Raw genomic sequence first — 18,065 nt, forward strand, 5'->3', positions numbered from 1 at the left:
TCCTCTCTCTCTCTCCCCCTCCTCTCTCTCTCTCCCTCCTCCTCTCCTCTCTCTCTCTCCCCCTCCTCTCTCTCTCTCCCTCCTCCTCTCCTTCTCTCTCTCCCCCTCCTCTCTCTCCCTCCTCCTCTCCTTCTCTCTCTCCTTCTCCTCTCCCTCTCTCCCTCTCCTCCTCCTCCTCCTCTCCTTCTCTCTCCCTCTCCTCCTCCTCCTCTCCTTCTCTCTCTCTCCCTCCTCCTCTCCTCTCTCTCCTTCTCTCTCCCTCTCTCCCTCTCCTCCTCTCCTTCTCTCTCTCTCCCTCCTCCTCTCCTCTCTCTCCTTCTCTCTCCCTCCTCCTCTCCTCTCTCTCTCCCTCCTCCTATCCTTCTCTCTCTCTCCCTCCTCCTCTCCTTCTCTCTCTCTCCCTCCTCCTCTCTCTCTCCGTCCTCCTCTCCTTCTCTCTCTCCCTCCTCCTCTCCTTCTCTCTCTCCCTCCTCCTCTCCTTCTCTCTCTCTCCCTCCTCCTCTCTCTCCCCCATCCTCTCTCTCTCTCCCTCCTCCTCTCCTTCTCTCTCTCCCCCTCCTCTCTCTCTCCCTCCTCCTCTCCTTCTCTCTCTCCCTCCTCCTCTCCTTCTCTCTCTCCCTCCTCCTCTCCTCTCTCTCTCCCTACTCCTCTCTCTCCCCCTCCTCTCTCTCTCTCCCTCCTTCTCTCCTTCTCTCTCTCTCCCTCCTCCTCTCCTCTCTCTCTCTCCCCCTCCTCTCTCTCTCTCCCTCCTCCTCTCCTCTCTCTCTCTCCCCCTCCTCTCTCTCTCTCCCTCCTCCTCTCCTTCTCTCTCTCTCCCTCGTCCTCTCCCCTCTCTCTCCCTCCTCCTCTCTCTCTCCCTACTCCTCTCTCTCCCCCTCCTCTCTCTCTCTCCCTCCTTCTCTCCTTCTCTCTCTCTCCCTCCTCCTCTCCTCTCTCTCTCTCCCCCTCCTCTCTCTCTCTCCCTCCTCCTCTCCTCTCTCTCTCTCCCCCTCCTCTCTCTCTCCCTCCTCCTCTCCTTCTCTCTCTCCCCCTCCTCTCTCTCTCCCTCCTCCTCTCCTTCTCTCTCTCCCTCCTCCTCTCCTTCTCTCTCTCCCTCCTCCTCTCCTCTCTCTCTCCCTACTCCTCTCTCTCCCCCTACTCTCTCTCTCTCCCTCCTCCTCTCCTCTCTCTCTCTCCCCCTCCTCTCTCTCTCTCCCTCCTCCTCTCCTCTCTCTCTCTCCCCCTCCTCTCTCTCTCTCCCTCCTCCTCTCCTTCTCTCTCTCTCCCTCCTCCTCTCCCCTCTCTCTCCCTCCTCCTCTCCCTCTCTCTCCCTCCTCCTCTCTCTCTCCCTCCTCCTCTCCTCTCTCTCTCCCTCCTCCTCTCTCTCTCCCTCCTCTCTCTCTCTCTCCCTCCTCCTCTCTCCCTCCTCCTCTCTCTCTCCCTCCTCCTCTCTCTCTCCCTCCTCCTCTCTCTCTCTCCCTCCTCTCTCTCTCTCTCCCTCCTCCTCTCTCTCTCTCCCTCCTCCTCTCTCTCCCTCCTCCTCTCTCTCTCACTCTCCCTCTTTTTCCGCTTAATGATTTTCCCGGCGTCCCTTTCCCTTCTCCTCACCAGAGTCCAAAGGTTCTCTGCTGTCATCAACCTTTATGTTGCCAGAGCAACACACACACACACACACACACACACACACACACACACACACACACACACACACACACACACACACACACACACACACACACACACACTGGTTATCCCTGCATAATAACTGATTTATGAGGTGCTGATATGAAAAAAAAACAGACTTTACCTTTATACTATACATAATGAGAACATTCTCTCTCTCCACCTTATCTCTCTCCCTCCTCCCACCACTTTCTTCCTGTTCCCTCTCTCCTCTATCAGTATCTCTGCGTTATACAGCAGGCTGTATCTGTCAGTGTTCCCAGGCAGTTCATGGTGTGGTTTTTGAACACAGCAGCAGTGACCGCACATGAGAAAAGAGCATAAACCACACAGACACACTCTGAGCTACACAAGAGAGACAGTTGTTGGCTTCAGGAATGGCTGAGATGTTTGTGGTGTTCTCTAGCTGTGAGGGAGAGGTGAGGGAGAGCAGAACTCATATCCATGTGTGAATAGACTGTCATTAATAAGGTCTGTGCATGGAGGGGGTCTGGAGAGCAACAGATTGTGGAGAGGGAGGAGGAGGAGAGCGGGAAGACTGGAGTAATAGACAGAGATGCGAGGAGAGAGAGAGAGATGCGAGGAGAGAGAGAGATGCGAGGAGAGAGAGAGATCCGAGGAGAGAGAGAGAGATCCGAGGAGAGAGAGAGAGATCCGAGGAGAGAGAGAGAGATCCGAGGAGAGAGAGAGAGAGATCCGAAGAGAGAGAGAGATCCGAAGAGAGAGAGAGAGATCCGAAGAGACGAGGAGAGAGAGAGATACGAAGAGAGAGAGAGAGATCCGAGGAGAGAGAGAGAGATCCGAAGAGAGAGAGAGATCCGAAGAGAGAGAGAGAGAGATCCGAAGAGAGAGAGAGATCCGAAGAGAGAGAGAGATCCGAAGAGAGAGAGAGATCCGAAGAGAGAGAGAGATCCGAAGAGAGAGAGAGAGATCCGAAGAGAGAGAGAGAGAGAGAGAGAGAGAGAGAGAGAGAGAGAGAGAGAGAGAGATCTGAGGAGAGAGAGAGAGATCCGAAGAGAGAGAGATCCGAGGAGAGAGAGAGAGATCTGAAGAGAGAGAGAGAGATCTGAGGAGAGAGAGAGATCTGAGGAGAGAGAGAGAGATCCGAGGAGAGAGAGATCCGAGGGGGAGAGAGAGAGAGAGAGAGAGAGAGAGAGAGAGAGAGAGAGAGAGAGAGAGAGAGAGAGAGAGAGAGAGAGAGAGAGAGAGAGAGAGAGAGAGAGAGAGAGATCCGAGGAGAGAGAGGGAAAGATCGAGAGAGAGAGAGAGAGAGTGAGAGAGACTAAGTGTTTAGGCAAAACACGACACGCTGTAAAGAAGCATGAGTTAGTTCTGTATTCACAAAGCATCTGAGTAGGAGTGCTGATCTAGGATCAGTTTGCCCTTTTTAGATCATAAGGAATTAGATTATATGGACACCTGATCCGAGGTGAATATAGAACTAACTCATGCTTCTTTACAGCGTGTCGTGTTTTTGGGTCATATTCATTAGAAACCAAACGGAAGAAAACATACTGAAATAGGGGAGGGACTTCGTTGAACTTGTCCAATAAGAAACATTCTATTTATTTATTTGTTGCTACGGTGTGCACCTTATGAATACGGGCCACAACAACGATCCTATCACAGTGGAGAGAGAACCATAGCAGACTGTAGTTTCAACGTTGGTCGTTGATGCTAGCATGCCAACCAAGGTGCCTGGTAGTTCTTGTATTGTATGGCTGTCTCCGACTAAAAAAATATTGTTAGACCAAGAGCTATCCTGTTCTATCGACCATCGACTCGTCTAAATGTTTAAACTTATTTTCCATATATAAACGGACACACCCTATGGGTTTGAATCAAATCAACTACATATGCACTGAGCTTGTCTGATGCTTTAAGCACACTGTTTGGAATCCTGGAATCCTGACCTGTTCACCGGAAGTGCTACCTGTCCCGGACCGGCTGTTTTCAACTCTCTAGAGACAGCAGGAGCGGTAGAGATACTCTTAATGATCGGTTATGAAAAGCCAACTGACATTTCCTCCTGAGGTGCTGACCTGTTGCACCCTCGACAACTACTGTGATTATTATTATTTGACCCTGCTGGTCATCTATGAACGTTTGAACATCTTGGCCATGTTCTGTTATAATCTCCACCCGGCACAGCCAGAAGAGGACTGGCCACCCCTCATAGCCTGGTTCCTCTCTGGGTTTCTTCCTAGGTTTTGGCCTTTCTAGGGAGCTTTTCCTAGGCCCTGTGCTTCTAAACCTGCATTGCTTGCTGTTTGGGGTTTTAGGCTGCGTTTCTGTACAGCACTTTGAGATATCAGCTGATGTACGAAGGGCTATATAAATATATATATATATATATATTTATATATATAAATTTGATTCGATTTTTTTTTATTTGACTGTTTGATAAATTAATTTACACACAAATGACTCAAGAAATGCTGGTCACACTGTGTGTTGTTTTTTTTAAATGACAGCGAGCGCTTGTGACTGACACGCGTTGTCTCTCTCCTCCCTAACCGCAGACAAAAGGCACCACAGCACACAAAGTGTTTGACTGAAAAGTTCTGTTACCCGAAATCCCTAATTGGTTTAGGAAAAAACATTCCCTTTCCCCTCAACCCCTGCTCTCTTTTATGTGAAACATGTGACCAATAGGACCTGGCCTACAGCCTGTCATAATCACATCAGTAAAAGGGTTATAACTCCCATCACAGTAACATGTGACCAATAGGACCTGACCTACAGCCTGTCATAATCACATCAGTAAAAGGGTTATAACTCCCATCACAGTAACATGTGACCAATAGGACCTGACCTACAGCCTGTCATAATCACATCAGTAAAAGGGTTATAACTCCCATCACAGTAACATGTGACCAATAGGACCTGACCTACAGCCTGTCATAATCACATCAGTAAAAGGGTTATAACTCCCATCACAGTAACATGTGACCAATAGGACCTGGCCTACAGCCTGTCATAATCACATCAGTAAAAGGGTTATAACTCCCATCACAGTAACATGTGACCAATAGGACCTGACCTACAGCCTGTCATAATCACATCAGTAAAAGGGTTATAACTCCCATCACAGTAACATGTGACCAATAGGACCTGACCTACAGCCTGTCATAATCACATCAGTAAAAGGGTTATAACTCCCATCACAGTAACATGTGACCAATAGGACCTGACCTACAGCCTGTCATAATCACATCAGTAAAAGGGTTATAACTCCCATCACAGTAACATGTGACCAATAGGACCTGACCTACAGCCTGTCATAATCACATCAGTAAAAGGGTTATAACTCCCATCACAGTAACATGTGACCAATAGGACCTGACCTACAGCCTGTTATAATCACATCAGTAAAAGGGTTATAACTCCCATCACAGTAACATGTGACCAATAGGACCTGACCTACAGCCTGTCATAATCACATCAGTAAAAGGGTTATAACTCCCATCACAGTAACATGTGACCAATAGGACCTGACCTACAGCCTGTCATAATCACATCAGTAAAAGGGTTATAACTCCCATCACAGTAACATGTGACCAATAGGACCTGACCTACAGCCTGTCATAATCACATCAGTAAAAGGGTTATAACTCCCATCACAGTAACATGTGACCAATAGGACCTGACCTACAGCCTGTCATAATCACATCAGTAAAAGGGTTATAACTCCCATCACAGTAACATGTGACCAATAGGACCTGACCTACAGCCTGTCATAATCACATCAGTAAAAGGGTTATAACTCCCATCACAGTAACATGTGACGGCAGAATGGATGCGGGGGGATGTGAAAAAGAAACTGGAAGTGAGCGAATGTTGACTGGTTTCTCAGGAGGGGAAGTCAGATGTGTGGAAGAGGTTTGAATTAGTTGTGGAAACTACTGGTTATCAAGAAAAAGGTTAAGGAGGAAGTGTTGCTTGTATTATATTATGTAGTATATAGTATATACTGTATTTTTTATATATGTATATATATTTATACACTGCTCAAAAAAACAAAGGGAACACTTAAACAACACAATGTAACTCCAAGTCAATCACACTTCTGTGAAATCAAACTGTCCACTTAAGAAGCAACACTGATTGACAATACATTTCACATGCTGTTGTGCAAATGGAATAGACAACAGGTGGAAATTATAGGCAATTAGCAAGGCACCTCAAATAAAGGAGTGGTTCTGCAGGTGGTGACCAGAGACCACTTCTCAGTTCCTATGCTTCCTGGCTGATATTTTGGTCAGTGTGTGTGTACATATATATACATATATATATATATATATATATATATATACATATATATATATATACATATATATATATATACATATATATATATATATACATATATATATATATATATACATACAGACAGACAGAAAGTTGTAGTCGGAAGTTTACATACACCTTAGCCAAATACATTTCGACTCAGTTTTTCACAATTCCCGACATTTAATCCTAGTAAAAATCCTTGTCTAGGGTCAGTTAGGATCACCACTTTATTTTAAGAATATGAAATGTCAGAATAATAGTAGAGAGAATGATTTGTTTCAGCTTTTATTTCTTTCATCACATTCCCAGTGGGTTAGAAGTGAACATACACTCAATTAGTATTTGGTAGCATTACCTTTTAAAATGGTTTAACTTGGGTCAAACGTTTCGGGTAGCCTTCCACAAGCTTCCCACAATAAGTTGGGTTAATTTTGGCCCATTCCTCCTGACAGAGCTGGTGTAACTGAGTCAGGTTTGTAGGCCTCCTTGCTCGCACACGCTTCTTCAGTTCTGCCCACAAATGTTCTATAGGATTGAGGTCAGGGCTTTGTGATGGCCACTCCAATACCTTGATGTTGTTGTCCTTAAGCCATTTTGCCACAACTTTGGAAGTATGCTTGGGGTCATTGTCCATTTGGAAGCCCCATTTGCGACCCAACTTTAACCTGACTGATGTCTTGAGATGTTGCTTCAATATATCCACATAATTTTCCATCCTCATGGTGCCATCTATTTTGTGAGGTGCACCAGTCCCTCCTGCAGCAAAGCACCCCCACAACATGATGCTGCCACCCCCATGCTTCACGGTTGGGATGGTGTTCTTCAACTTGCAAGACTCCACCTTTGTCCTCCAAACAACGATGGTCATTATGGCCAAACAGTTTTATTTTTTGTTTCATCAGACCAGAGGACATTTCTCCAAAATGTATGATCTTTGTCATTGAAGTTAAGGTCTGTGAGAGCCATAAATCTTGCTTGTTTGTAGGTGACCAAATCCTTATTTTCCACCATAATTTGCAAATAAATTCATTAAAAATCCTACAATGTGATTTTCTGGATTTTTTTCTAATTTTGTCTGTCATAGTTGAAGTGTACCTATTATGAAAATTACAGGCCTCTCTTATCTTTTTAAGTGGGAGAACTTGCACAATTGGTGGCTGACTAAATACGTTTTTGCCCACTGTGTGTTTTGTTTGACCCTAATCATTAAGGTGAGGTTAAGCTGTTCCTAGATCTGTTTGGTTTGACCCTAATCATTAAGGTGAGGTTAAGCTGATCCTAGATCTGTTTGATTTGACCCTAATCATTAAGGTGAGGTTAAGCTGATCCTAGATCTGTTTGGTTTGACCCTAATCATTAAGGTGAGGTTAAGCTGATCCTAGATCTGTTTGGTTTGACCCTAATCATTAAGGTGAGGTTAAGCTGATCCTAGATCTGTTTGGTTTGACCCTAATCATTAAGGTGAGGTTAAGCTGATCCTAGATCTGTTTGGTTTGACCCTAATCATTAAGGTGAGGTTAAGCTGATCCTATGCTGTCTCAGACAGCATCGGATCTGAGACAGCATCAGACCCCCCCCCCCCAGCTAATGCCTAGGCTTGAGCTCAGCAGGTTAACACAGTCGTATGGACCTGGCTTTCCAACCTCATGTGTGTGTGTGTGTGTGTGTGTGTGTGTGTGTGTGTGTGTGTGTGTGTGTGTGTGTGTGTGTGTGTGTGTGTGTGTGTGTGTGTGTGTGTGTGTAGGAGCCCAACAGCGGTCACCCAACCCTCATCACTCTGAAGGTGGACCCAGATGGATTCTTCCTTTACTGGACTGGTGGGGCCAACATGGTGAGTCTAGTGGGGCCAACATGGTGAGTCTGGTGGGGCCAACATGGTGAGTCTGGTGGGGCCAACATGGTGAGTCTGGTGGGGCCAACATGGTGAGTCTGGTGGGGCCAACATGGTGAGTCTGGTGGGGCCAACATGGTGAGTCTAGTGGGGCCAACATGGTGAGTCTGGTGGGGCCAACATGGTGAGTCTGGTGGGGCCAACATGGTGAGTCTGGTGGGGCCAACATGGTGAGTCTGGTGGGGCCAACATGGTGAGTCTAGTGGGGCCAACATGGTGAGTCTAGTGGGGCCAACATGGTGAGTCTAGTGGGGCCAACATGGTGAGTCTAGTGGGGCCAACATGGTTAGTCTGGTGGGGCCAACATGGTGAGTCTAGTGGGGCCAACATGGTGAGTCTAGTGGGGCCAACATGGTGAGTCTAGTGGGGCCAACATGGTGAGTCTGGTGGGGCCAACATGGTGAGTCTGGTGGGGCCAACATGGTGAGTCTGGTGGGGCCAACATGGTGAGTCTAGTGGGGCCAACATGGTGAGTCTAGTGGGGCCAACATGGTGAGTCTGGTGGGGCCAACATGGTGAGTCTGGTGGGGCCAACATGGTGAGTCTAGTGGGGCCAACATGGTGAGTCTAGTGGGGCCAACATGGTGAGTCTAGTGGGGCCAACATGGTGAGTCTAGTGGGGCCAACATGGTGAGTCTAGTGGGGCCAACATGGTGAGTCTAGTGGGGCCAACATGGTGAGTCTGGTGGGGCCAACATGGTGAGTCTAGTGGGGCCAACATGGTGAGTCTGGTGGGGCCAACATGGTGAGTCTGGTGGGGCCAACATGGTGAGTCTAGTGGGGCCAACATGGTGAGTCTGGTGGGGCCAACATGGTGAGTCTGGTGGGGCCAACATGGTGAGTCTAGTGGGGCCAACATGGTGAGTCTAGTGGGGCCAACATGGTGAGTCTAGTGGGGCCAACATGGTGAGTCTAGTGGGGCCAACATGGTGAGTCTAGTGGGGCCAACATGGTGAGTCTAGTGGGGCCAACATGGTGAGTCTAGTGGGGCCAACATGGTGAGTCTAGTGGGGCCAACATGGTGAGTCTGGTGGGGCCAACATGGTGAGTCTAGTGGGGCCAACATGGTGAGTCTGGTGGGGCCAACATGGTGAGTCTAGTGGGGCCAACATGGTGAGTCTAGTGGGGCCAACATGGTGAGTCTAGTGGGGCCAACATGGTTAGTCTAGTGGGGCCAACATGGTGAGTCTAGTGGGGCCAACATGGTGAGTCTGGTGGGGCCAACATGGTGAGTCTGGTGGGGCCAACATGGTGAGTCTGGTGGGGCCAACATGGTGAGTCTAGTGGGGCCAACATGGTGAGTCTGGTAAGGGGCCAACATGGTGAGTCTAGTGGGGCCAACATGGTGAGTCTGGTGGGGCCAACATGGTGAGTCTGGTGGGGCCAACATGGTGAGTCTGGTGGGGCCAACATGGTGAGTCTAGTGGGGCCAACATGGTGAGTCTAGTGGGGCCAACATGGTGAGTCTGGTGGGGCCAACATGGTGAGTCTAGTGGGGCCAACATGGTGAGTCTAGTGGGGCCAACATGGTGAGTCTAGTGGGGCCAACATGGTGAGTCTAGTGGGGCCAACATATACACACACAATACCCCATAATGACAAAGCGAAAACAGGTTTTTAGAAAAAAAATTGCAAATTTATACAAAAAAAAAAGAAAGATAGAAACCTCCGAGACGTAGAGCTCCGAGACAGGATTGTGTCGAGGCAAAGATTTAATGAAGGGTACAAAAACATTTCTGCAGCATTGAAGGACCCCAAGAACACAGTGGCTCTGCAGCATTGAAGGTCCCCAAGAACACAGTGGCTCTGCAGCATTGAAGGTCCTCAAGAACACAGTGGCTCTGCAGCACTCCACCAATCCGGCTTTTATGGTAAAGTGGCCAGATGGAAGCCACTCCTCAGTAAAAGGCACATGACAGTCCGCTTGGAGTTTTCCAAAAGGCACCTAAAGGACTCTCAGACCATGAGAAACAAGATTACCTGGTCTGATAAAACCAAGATTGATCTCTATGGCCTGAATGCCAAGGGTCATGCCTGGAGGAAACCTGGCACCATCCCTATGGTTAAGCATGGTGGTGGCAGCATCATGCTGTGGGGATGTTTTTCAGCAGCAGGGACTGGGAGACTAGTCAGGATCAAGGGAAAGATGAACGGAGCAAAGTACACAGAGATCATTAATGAAAACCTGCTCCACAGCGCTCAGAACCTCAGACTGGGGCAAAGGTTCACCTTCCAACAGGACAACGACCCTAAACACTCAGCCAAGATAATGGAGGAGTGGCTTTGGGACAAGTCTCTGAATGTCCTTGAGTGGCCCAGCCAGAGCCTGGACTTGAACCCGATCGAACATCTCTGGAGAGACCTGAAAATCGCTGTGCAGTGATGCTCCCTATTCAACCAGACAGAGCTTGAGAGGATCTGCAGAGAAGAATGGGAGAAACTCCCCAAATACAGGTGTGCCAAGCTTGTAGCATCATACCCAAGAAGACTCAAGGCTGTAATCACTGCCAAAGGTGCTTCAACTAAGTACTGAGTAAAGGGTCTGAATACTTATGTAAATGTGATATTTCAATTGTATTTTTAACACATTTGCAAAGTTTTCTAAAAACCTGTATTTACTTTGTCATTATAGGGTATTGTGATGTCATTATGGGGTATTGTGATGTCATTATGGGGTATTGTGATGTCATTATGGGGTATTGTGATGTCATTATGGGGTATTGTGATGTCATTATGGGGTATTGTGATGTCATTATGGGGTATTGTGATGTCATTATGGGGTATTGTGATGTCATTATGGGGTATTGTGTGTAGATTGAGGGGGGAAAAACTATTTAATCCGTTTTAGAATAAGGCTGTAACGTAACAAAATGTAGAAAAAGTCACAAGCGGTCTGAATATTTTCTGAAACCACTGAAGTGTTGTGTGTTTACCTCGTCTTTCACTGTATATCAGATTTCCATGTGGAAGTCATTTCTGTTGTTCTTATTGTCTTCATCTTTTCTTAATCTTTTCTTTCGCACCCCACTGTCCTGTCTCCTTCTTTAACTCTCACACACCCTCTTTCTCTCTCTCACACACACCCTCTTTCTCTCTCTCTCTCTCTCACACACACCCTCTCACTCTCTCACACACACACCCTCTCTCACACACACACACACACACCCTCTCCACTTCTCTCTCTTCTCTCTCTTTCTCACACACGTACACGCACTCTCTCTCTCTATCCATTCCTGACGTTGTTCTCTCTGTGTCTCATTAGTCCAGACAGTTGTATGTGTTCCAAATGGCTCCCTATGTAGTAAAGTAGTGTGCTGTGTTTTCCCCAGAGCCCTGTAGTAAAGTAGTGTGCTGTGTTTTCCCCAGAGCCCTGTAGTAAAGTAGTGTGCTGTGTTTCACCCAGAGCCCTGTAGTAAAGTAGTGTGCTGTGTTTTCCCCAGAGCCCTGTAGTAATGTAGTGTGCTGTGTTTTCCCCAGAGCCCTGTCGTAAAGTAGTGTGCTGTGTTTTCCCCAGAGCCCTGTAGTAAAGTAGTGTGCTGTGTTTTCCCCAGAGCCCTGTAGTAAAGTAGTGTGCTGTGTTTTCCCCAGAGCCCTGTAGTAAAGTAGTGTGCTGTGTTTTCCCCAGAGCCCTGTAGTAAAGTAGTGTGCTGTGTTTCACCCAGAGCCCTGCTGTGTTTTCCCCAGAGCCCTGTAGTAAAGTAGTGTGCTGTGTTTTCCCCAGAGCCCTGTAGTAAAGTAGTGTGCTGTGTTTCACCCAGAGCCCTGTAGTAAAGTAGTGTGCTGTGTTTTCCCCAGAGCCCTGTAGTAATGTAGTGTGCTGTGTTTTCCCCAGAGCCCTGTCGTAAAGTAGTGTGCTGTGTTTTCCCCAGAGCCCTGTAGTAAAGTAGTGTGCTGTGTTTTCCCAGAGCCCTGTAGTAAAGTAGTGTGCTGTGTTTTCCCCAGAGCCCTGTAGTAAAGTAGTGTGCTGTGTTTTCCCCAGAGCCCTGTAGTAAAGTAGTGTGCTGTGTTTCACCCAGAGCCCTGCTGTGTTTTCCCCAGAGCCCTGTAGTAAAGTAGTGTGCTGTGTTTTCCCCAGAGCCCTGTAGTAAAGTAGTGTGCTGTGTTTCACCCAGAGCCCTGTAGTAAAGTAGTGTGCTGTGTTTCACCCAGAGCCCTGCTGTGTTTTCCCCAGAGCCCTGTAGTAAAGTAGTGTGCTGTGTTTCACCCAGAGCCCTGCTGTGTTTTCCCCAGAGCCCTGTAGTAAAGTAGTGTGCTGTGTTTCACCCAGAGCCCTGCTGTGTTTTCCCCAGAGCCCTGTAGTAAAGTAGTGTGCTGTGTTTTCCCCAGAGCCCTGCTGTGTTTTCCCCAGAGCCCTGTAGTAAAGTAGTGTGCTGTGTTTTCCCCAGAGCCCTGTAGTAAAGTAGTGTGCTGTGTTTCACCCAGAGCCCTGCTGTGTTTTCCCCAGAGCCCTGCTGTGTTTTCCCCAGAGCCCTGCTGTGTTTTCCCCAGAGCCCTGCTGTGTTTTCCCCAGAGCCCTGCTGTGTTTTCCCCAGAGCCCTGCTGTGTTTTCCCCAGAGCCCTGCTGTGTTTTCCCCAGAGCCCTGCTGTGTTTTCCCCAGAGCCCTGGGGTATAAAGTGGGCTATAAAGGGAATATGATGCTATTCGGCCAGTCGGTCATGTGAAATGTTATGTGACCAATACATAGGCCTCGTGTTGAATCAATTTTCAGGCCCCAAATTAAATCAACTCTTCCCTCTATCAATCTCTCTGTCTCTCTGTCTATCAGTCTCTCTCAATTCAATTTAAGGGTTTATTGGCATGGGAAACATGTGTTTTACATTGCCAAAGCAAGTAAAATAGATAATAAACAAAAGTGAAATAAACAATACAAATGTAAATGTAACAGTAAATATTACACTCACAGAAGTTCCAAAAGAATAAAGACATTTTAAATGTCATATTATGGCCTCCCGAGTGACGCAGCAGTGTAATGCACTGAATCTCAGTGCTAGAGGCGTCACTACAGACCCTGGTTCGATTCCAGGTTGTATCACAACCGGCCAGGATTGGGAGTCTCATAGGGCGGTGCACAATTGGCTCAGCGTCGTCCGGGTTAGGAGAGGGTTTGGCTGTGATTGGCCCAGAGTTATTCAGGTTAGGAGAGGGTTTGGCTGTGATTGGCCCAGAGTTATTCAGGTTAGGAGAGGGTTTGGCTGTGATTGGCCCAGAGTTATTCAGGTTAGGAGAGGGTTTGGCTGTGATTGGCCCAGAGTTATTCAGGTTAGGAGAGGGTTTGGCTGTGATTGGCCCAGAGTTATTCAGGTTAGGAGAGGGTTTGGCTGTGATTGGCCCAGAGTTATTCAGGTTAGGAGAGGGTTTGGCTGTGATTGGCCCAGAGTTATTCAGGTTAGGAGAGGGTTTGGCTGTGATTGGCCCAGAGTTATTCAGGTTAGGAGAGGGTTTGGCTGTGATTGGCCCAGAGTTATTCAGGTTAGGAGAGGGTTTGGCTGTGATTGGCCCAGAGTTATTCAGGTTAGGAGAGGGTTTGGCTGTGATTGGCCCAGAGTTATTCAGGTTAGGAGAGGGTTTGGCTGTGATTGGCCCAGAGTTATTCAGGTTAGGAGAGGGTTTGGCTGTGATTGGCCGTCGTTGTTCAATAAAAGAATGTTCTTAACTGACTTAAATAAAGGTTCAATCAATGTGCAAATAGTTAAATTAACATAAATATGGGTTGTATTTACAATGGTGTTTGTTCTTCACTGGTTGCCCTTTTCTCGTGGCAACAGGTCACAAATCTTGCTGCTGTGATGACACACTGTGGTATTTCACCCAGTAGATATGGGAGTTTATCAAAATTGGATTTGTTTTGTAATTCTTTGTGGATCTGTGTAATCTGAGGGAAAATATGTGTCTCTAATATGGTCATACATTGGGCAGGAGGTTAGGAAGTGCAGCTCAGTTTCCACCTCATTTTGTGGGCAGCCTGTCTTCTCTAGAGAGCCAGGTCTGCCTACGGCGGCCTTTCTCAATAGCAAGGCTATGCTCACTGAGTCTGTACATAGTCAAAGCTTTCCTTAAGTTTGGGTCAGTCACAGCGGTCAGTTCTCTCTCTTCCTCCACCCCTGTTCTCACTCTCACTTTAATGTCATTAGCTGTATTGGCATGACGTAACAATGTATATATTGCCGTAACTTAGTTTGCGACTTCTATTAACCTAATTTAAATTATTTCAATCAATATTATCAACGGGACAACAGTAACAACAATAACCAGGGGTCAAGGGTCAAAATAACCAACACATTCAACAATAACAATAAGTATACAGTAGAGGACATGTTAGTATACAGTAGAGGACATGTTAGTATACAGTAGAGGACATGTTAGTATACAGTAGAGGACATGTTAGTATACAGTAGAGGACATGTTAGTATACAGTAGAGGACATGTTAGTATACAGTAGAGGACATGTTAGTATACAGTAGAGGACATGTTGGTATACAGTAGAGGACATGTTAGTATACAGTAGAGGACATGTTAGTATACAGTAGAGGACATGTTAGTATACAGTAGAGGACATGTTAGTATACAGTAGAGGACATGTTAGTATACAGTAGAGGACATGTTGGTATACAGTAGAGGACATGTTAGTATACAGTAGAGGACATGTTAGTATACAGTAGAGGACATGTTAGTATACAGTAGAGGACATGTTAGTATACAGTAGAGGACATGTTAGTATACAGTAGAGGACATGTTAGTATACAGTAGAGGACATGTTAGTATACAGTAGAGGACATGTTAGTATACAGTAGAGGACATGTTAGTATACAGTAGAGGACATGTTAGTATACAGTAGAGGACATGTTGGTATACAGTAGAGGACATGTTAGTATACAGTAGAGGACATGTTGGTATACAGTAGAGGACATGTTAGTATACAGTAGAGGACATGTTGGTATACAGTAGAGGACATGTTAGTATACAGTAGAGGACATGTTAGTATACAGTAGAGGACATGTTGGTATACAGTAGAGGACATGTTAGTATACAGTAGAGGACATGTTAGTATACAGTAGAGGACATGTTAGTATACAGTAGAGGACATGTTAGTATACAGTAGAGGACATGTTAGTATACAGTAGAGGACATGTTGGTATACAGTAGAGGACATGTTAGTATACAGTAGAGGACATGTTAGTATACAGTAGAGGACATGTTGGTATACAGTAGAGGACATGTTAGTATACAGTAGAGGACATGTTAGTATACAGTAGAGGACATGTTAGTATACAGTAGAGGACATGTTAGTATACAGTAGAGGACATGTTGGTATACAGTAGAGGACATGTTAGTATACCGTAGAGGACATGTTGGTATACAGTAGAGGACATGTTGGTATACAGTAGAGGACATGTTAGTATACAGTAGAGGACATGTTGGTATACAGTAGAGGACATGTTAGTATACAGTAGAGGACATGTTAGTATACAGTAGAGGACATGTTAGTATACAGTAGAGGACATGTTGGTATACAGTAGAGGACATGTTGGTATACAGTAGAGGACATGTTGGTATACAGTAGAGGACATGTTAGTATACCGTAGAGGACATGTTGGTATACAGTAGAGGACATGTTGGTATACAGTAGAGGACATGTTGGTATACAGTAGAGGACATGTTAGTATACAGTAGAGGACATGTTGGTATACAGTAGAGGACATGTTAGTATACAGTAGAGGACATGTTAGTATACAGTAGAGGACATGTTAGTATACAGTAGAGGACATGTTAGTATACAGTAGAGGACATGTTGGTATACAGTAGAGGACATGTTGGTATACAGTAGAGGACATGTTAGTATACCGTAGAGGACATGTTGGTATACAGTAGAGGACATGTTGGTATACAGTAGAGGACATGTTGGTATACAGTAGAGGACATGTTAGTATACAGTAGAGGACATGTTGGTATACAGTAGAGGACATGTTAGTATACAGTAGAGGACATGTTAGTATACAGTAGAGGACATGTTGGTATACAGTAGAGGACATGTTGGTATACAGTAGAGGACATGTTAGTATACAGTAGAGGACATGTTAGTATACAGTAGAGGACATGTTAGTATACAGTAGAGGACATGTTAGTATACAGTAGAGGACATGTTGGTATACAGTAGAGGACATGTTAGTATACAGTAGAGGACATGTTAGTATACAGTAGAGGACATGTTAGTATACAGTAGAGGACATGTTAGTATACAGTAGAGGACATGTTAGTATACAGTAGAGGACATGTTAGTATACAGTAGAGGACATGTTAGTATACAGTAGAGGACATGTTAGTATACAGTAGAGGACATGTTAGTATACAGTAGAGGACATGTTAGTATACAGTAGAGGACATGTTAGTATACAGTAGAGGACATGTTAGTATACAGTAGAGGACATGTTGGTATACAGTAGAGGACATGTTGGTATACAGTAGAGGACATGTTAGTATACAGTAGAGGACATGTTGGTATACAGTAGAGGACATGTTGGTATACAGTAGAGGACATGTTAGTATACAGTAGAGGACATGTTGGTATACAGTAGAGGACATGTTAGTATACAGTAGAGGACATGTTAGTATACAGTAGAGGACATGTTAGTATACAGTAGAGGACATGTTAGTATACAGTAGAGGACATGTTAGTATACAGTAGAGGACATGTTGGTATACAGTAGAGGACATGTTAGTATACAGTAGAGGACATGTTGGTATACAGTAGAGGACATGTTGGTATACTGTAGAGGACATGTTGGTATACAGTAGAGGACATGTTAGTATACAGTAGAGGACATGTTAGTATACAGTAGAGGACATGTTAGTATACAGTAGAGGACATGTTAGTATACAGTAGAGGACATGTTGGTATACAGTAGAGGACATGTTGGTATACTGTAGAGGACATGTTGGTATACAGTAGAGGACATGTTAGTATACAGTAGAGGACATGTTAGTATACAGTAGAGGACATGTTGGTATACAGTAGAGGACATGTTGGTATACTGTAGAGGACATGTTGGTATACTGTAGAGGACATGTTAGTATACAGTAGAGGACATGTTAGTATACAGTAGAGGACATGTTAGTATACAGTAGAGGACATGTTAGTATACAGTAGAGGACATGTTAGTATACAGTAGAGGACATGTTAGTATACAGTAGAGGACATGTTAGTATACAGTAGAGGACATGTTAGTATACAGTAGAGGACATGTTAGTATACAGTAGAGGACATGTTAGTATACAGTAGAGGACATGTTAGTTAGTATACAGTAGAGGACATGTTAGTTAGTATACAGTAGAGGACATGTTAGTATACAGTAGAGGACATGTTAGTATACAGTAGAGGACATGTTAGTATACAGTAGAGGACATGTTAGTTAGTATACAGTAGAGGACATGTTAGTTAGTATACAGTAGAGGACATGTTAGTATACAGTAGAGGACATGTTAGTATACAGTAGAGGACATGTTAGTATACAGTAGAGGACATGTTAGTATACAGTAGAGGACATGTTAGTATACAGTAGAGGACATGTTAGTATACAGTAGAGGACATGTTAGTTAGTATACAGTAGAGGACATGTTAGTTAGTATACAGTAGAGGACATGTTAGTTAGTATACAGTAGAGGACATGTTAGTTAGTATACAGTAGAGGACATGTTAGTTAGTATACAGTAGAGGACATGTTAGTATACAGTAGAGGACATGTTAGTATACAGTAGAGGACATGTTAGTATACAGTAGAGGACATGTTAGTATACAGTAGAGGACATGTTAGTATACAGTAGAGGACATGTTGGTATACAGTAGAGGACATGTTAGTATACAGTAGAGGACATGTTAGTATACAGTAGAGGACATGTTAGTATACAGTAGAGGACATGTTAGTATACAGTAGAGGACATGTTAGTATACAGTAGAGGACATGTTAGTATACAGTAGAGGACATGTTAGTATACAGTAGAGGACATGTTGGTATACAGTAGAGGACATGTTAGTATACAGTAGAGGACATGTTAGTATACAGTAGAGGACATGTTAGTATACAGTAGAGGACATGTTGGTATACAGTAGAGGACATGTTAGTATACAGTAGAGGACATGTTAGTATACAGTAGAGGACATGTTAGTATACAGTAGAGGACATGTTAGTATACAGTAGAGGACATGTTAGTATACAGTAGAGG

At 45.2% G+C, this 18,065-nt stretch overlaps 1 protein-coding gene and 1 long non-coding RNA gene across 2 annotated transcripts in view; one reads left to right on the forward strand and one right to left on the reverse strand.

Moving 5' to 3' along the window:
* LOC127915537 (1-phosphatidylinositol 4,5-bisphosphate phosphodiesterase beta-3-like) overlaps positions 1–18,065 on the forward strand; it is a 157,136-nt gene that overhangs the window by 9,477 nt on the left and 129,594 nt on the right. The window contains exon 2 of the mRNA XM_052495711.1: positions 7,700–7,786. Coding sequence (XP_052351671.1) covers positions 7,700–7,786 — 87 coding nt within the window. The remainder of the gene's footprint in view (positions 1–7,699; positions 7,787–18,065) is intronic.
* Positions 4,160–5,818, reverse strand: LOC127916307 (uncharacterized). The gene is made up of 3 exons (XR_008094309.1): positions 5,081–5,818; positions 4,701–5,004; positions 4,160–4,624 (listed from the first exon to the last, which is right to left on the reverse strand). It is a non-coding gene; the product is annotated as an uncharacterized LOC127916307 (long non-coding RNA).

Source organism: Oncorhynchus keta, chromosome 35, assembly GCF_023373465.1.
Source record: "Oncorhynchus keta strain PuntledgeMale-10-30-2019 chromosome 35, Oket_V2, whole genome shotgun sequence".
Classification (NCBI taxonomy): Eukaryota; Metazoa; Chordata; class Actinopteri; order Salmoniformes; family Salmonidae; genus Oncorhynchus; species Oncorhynchus keta.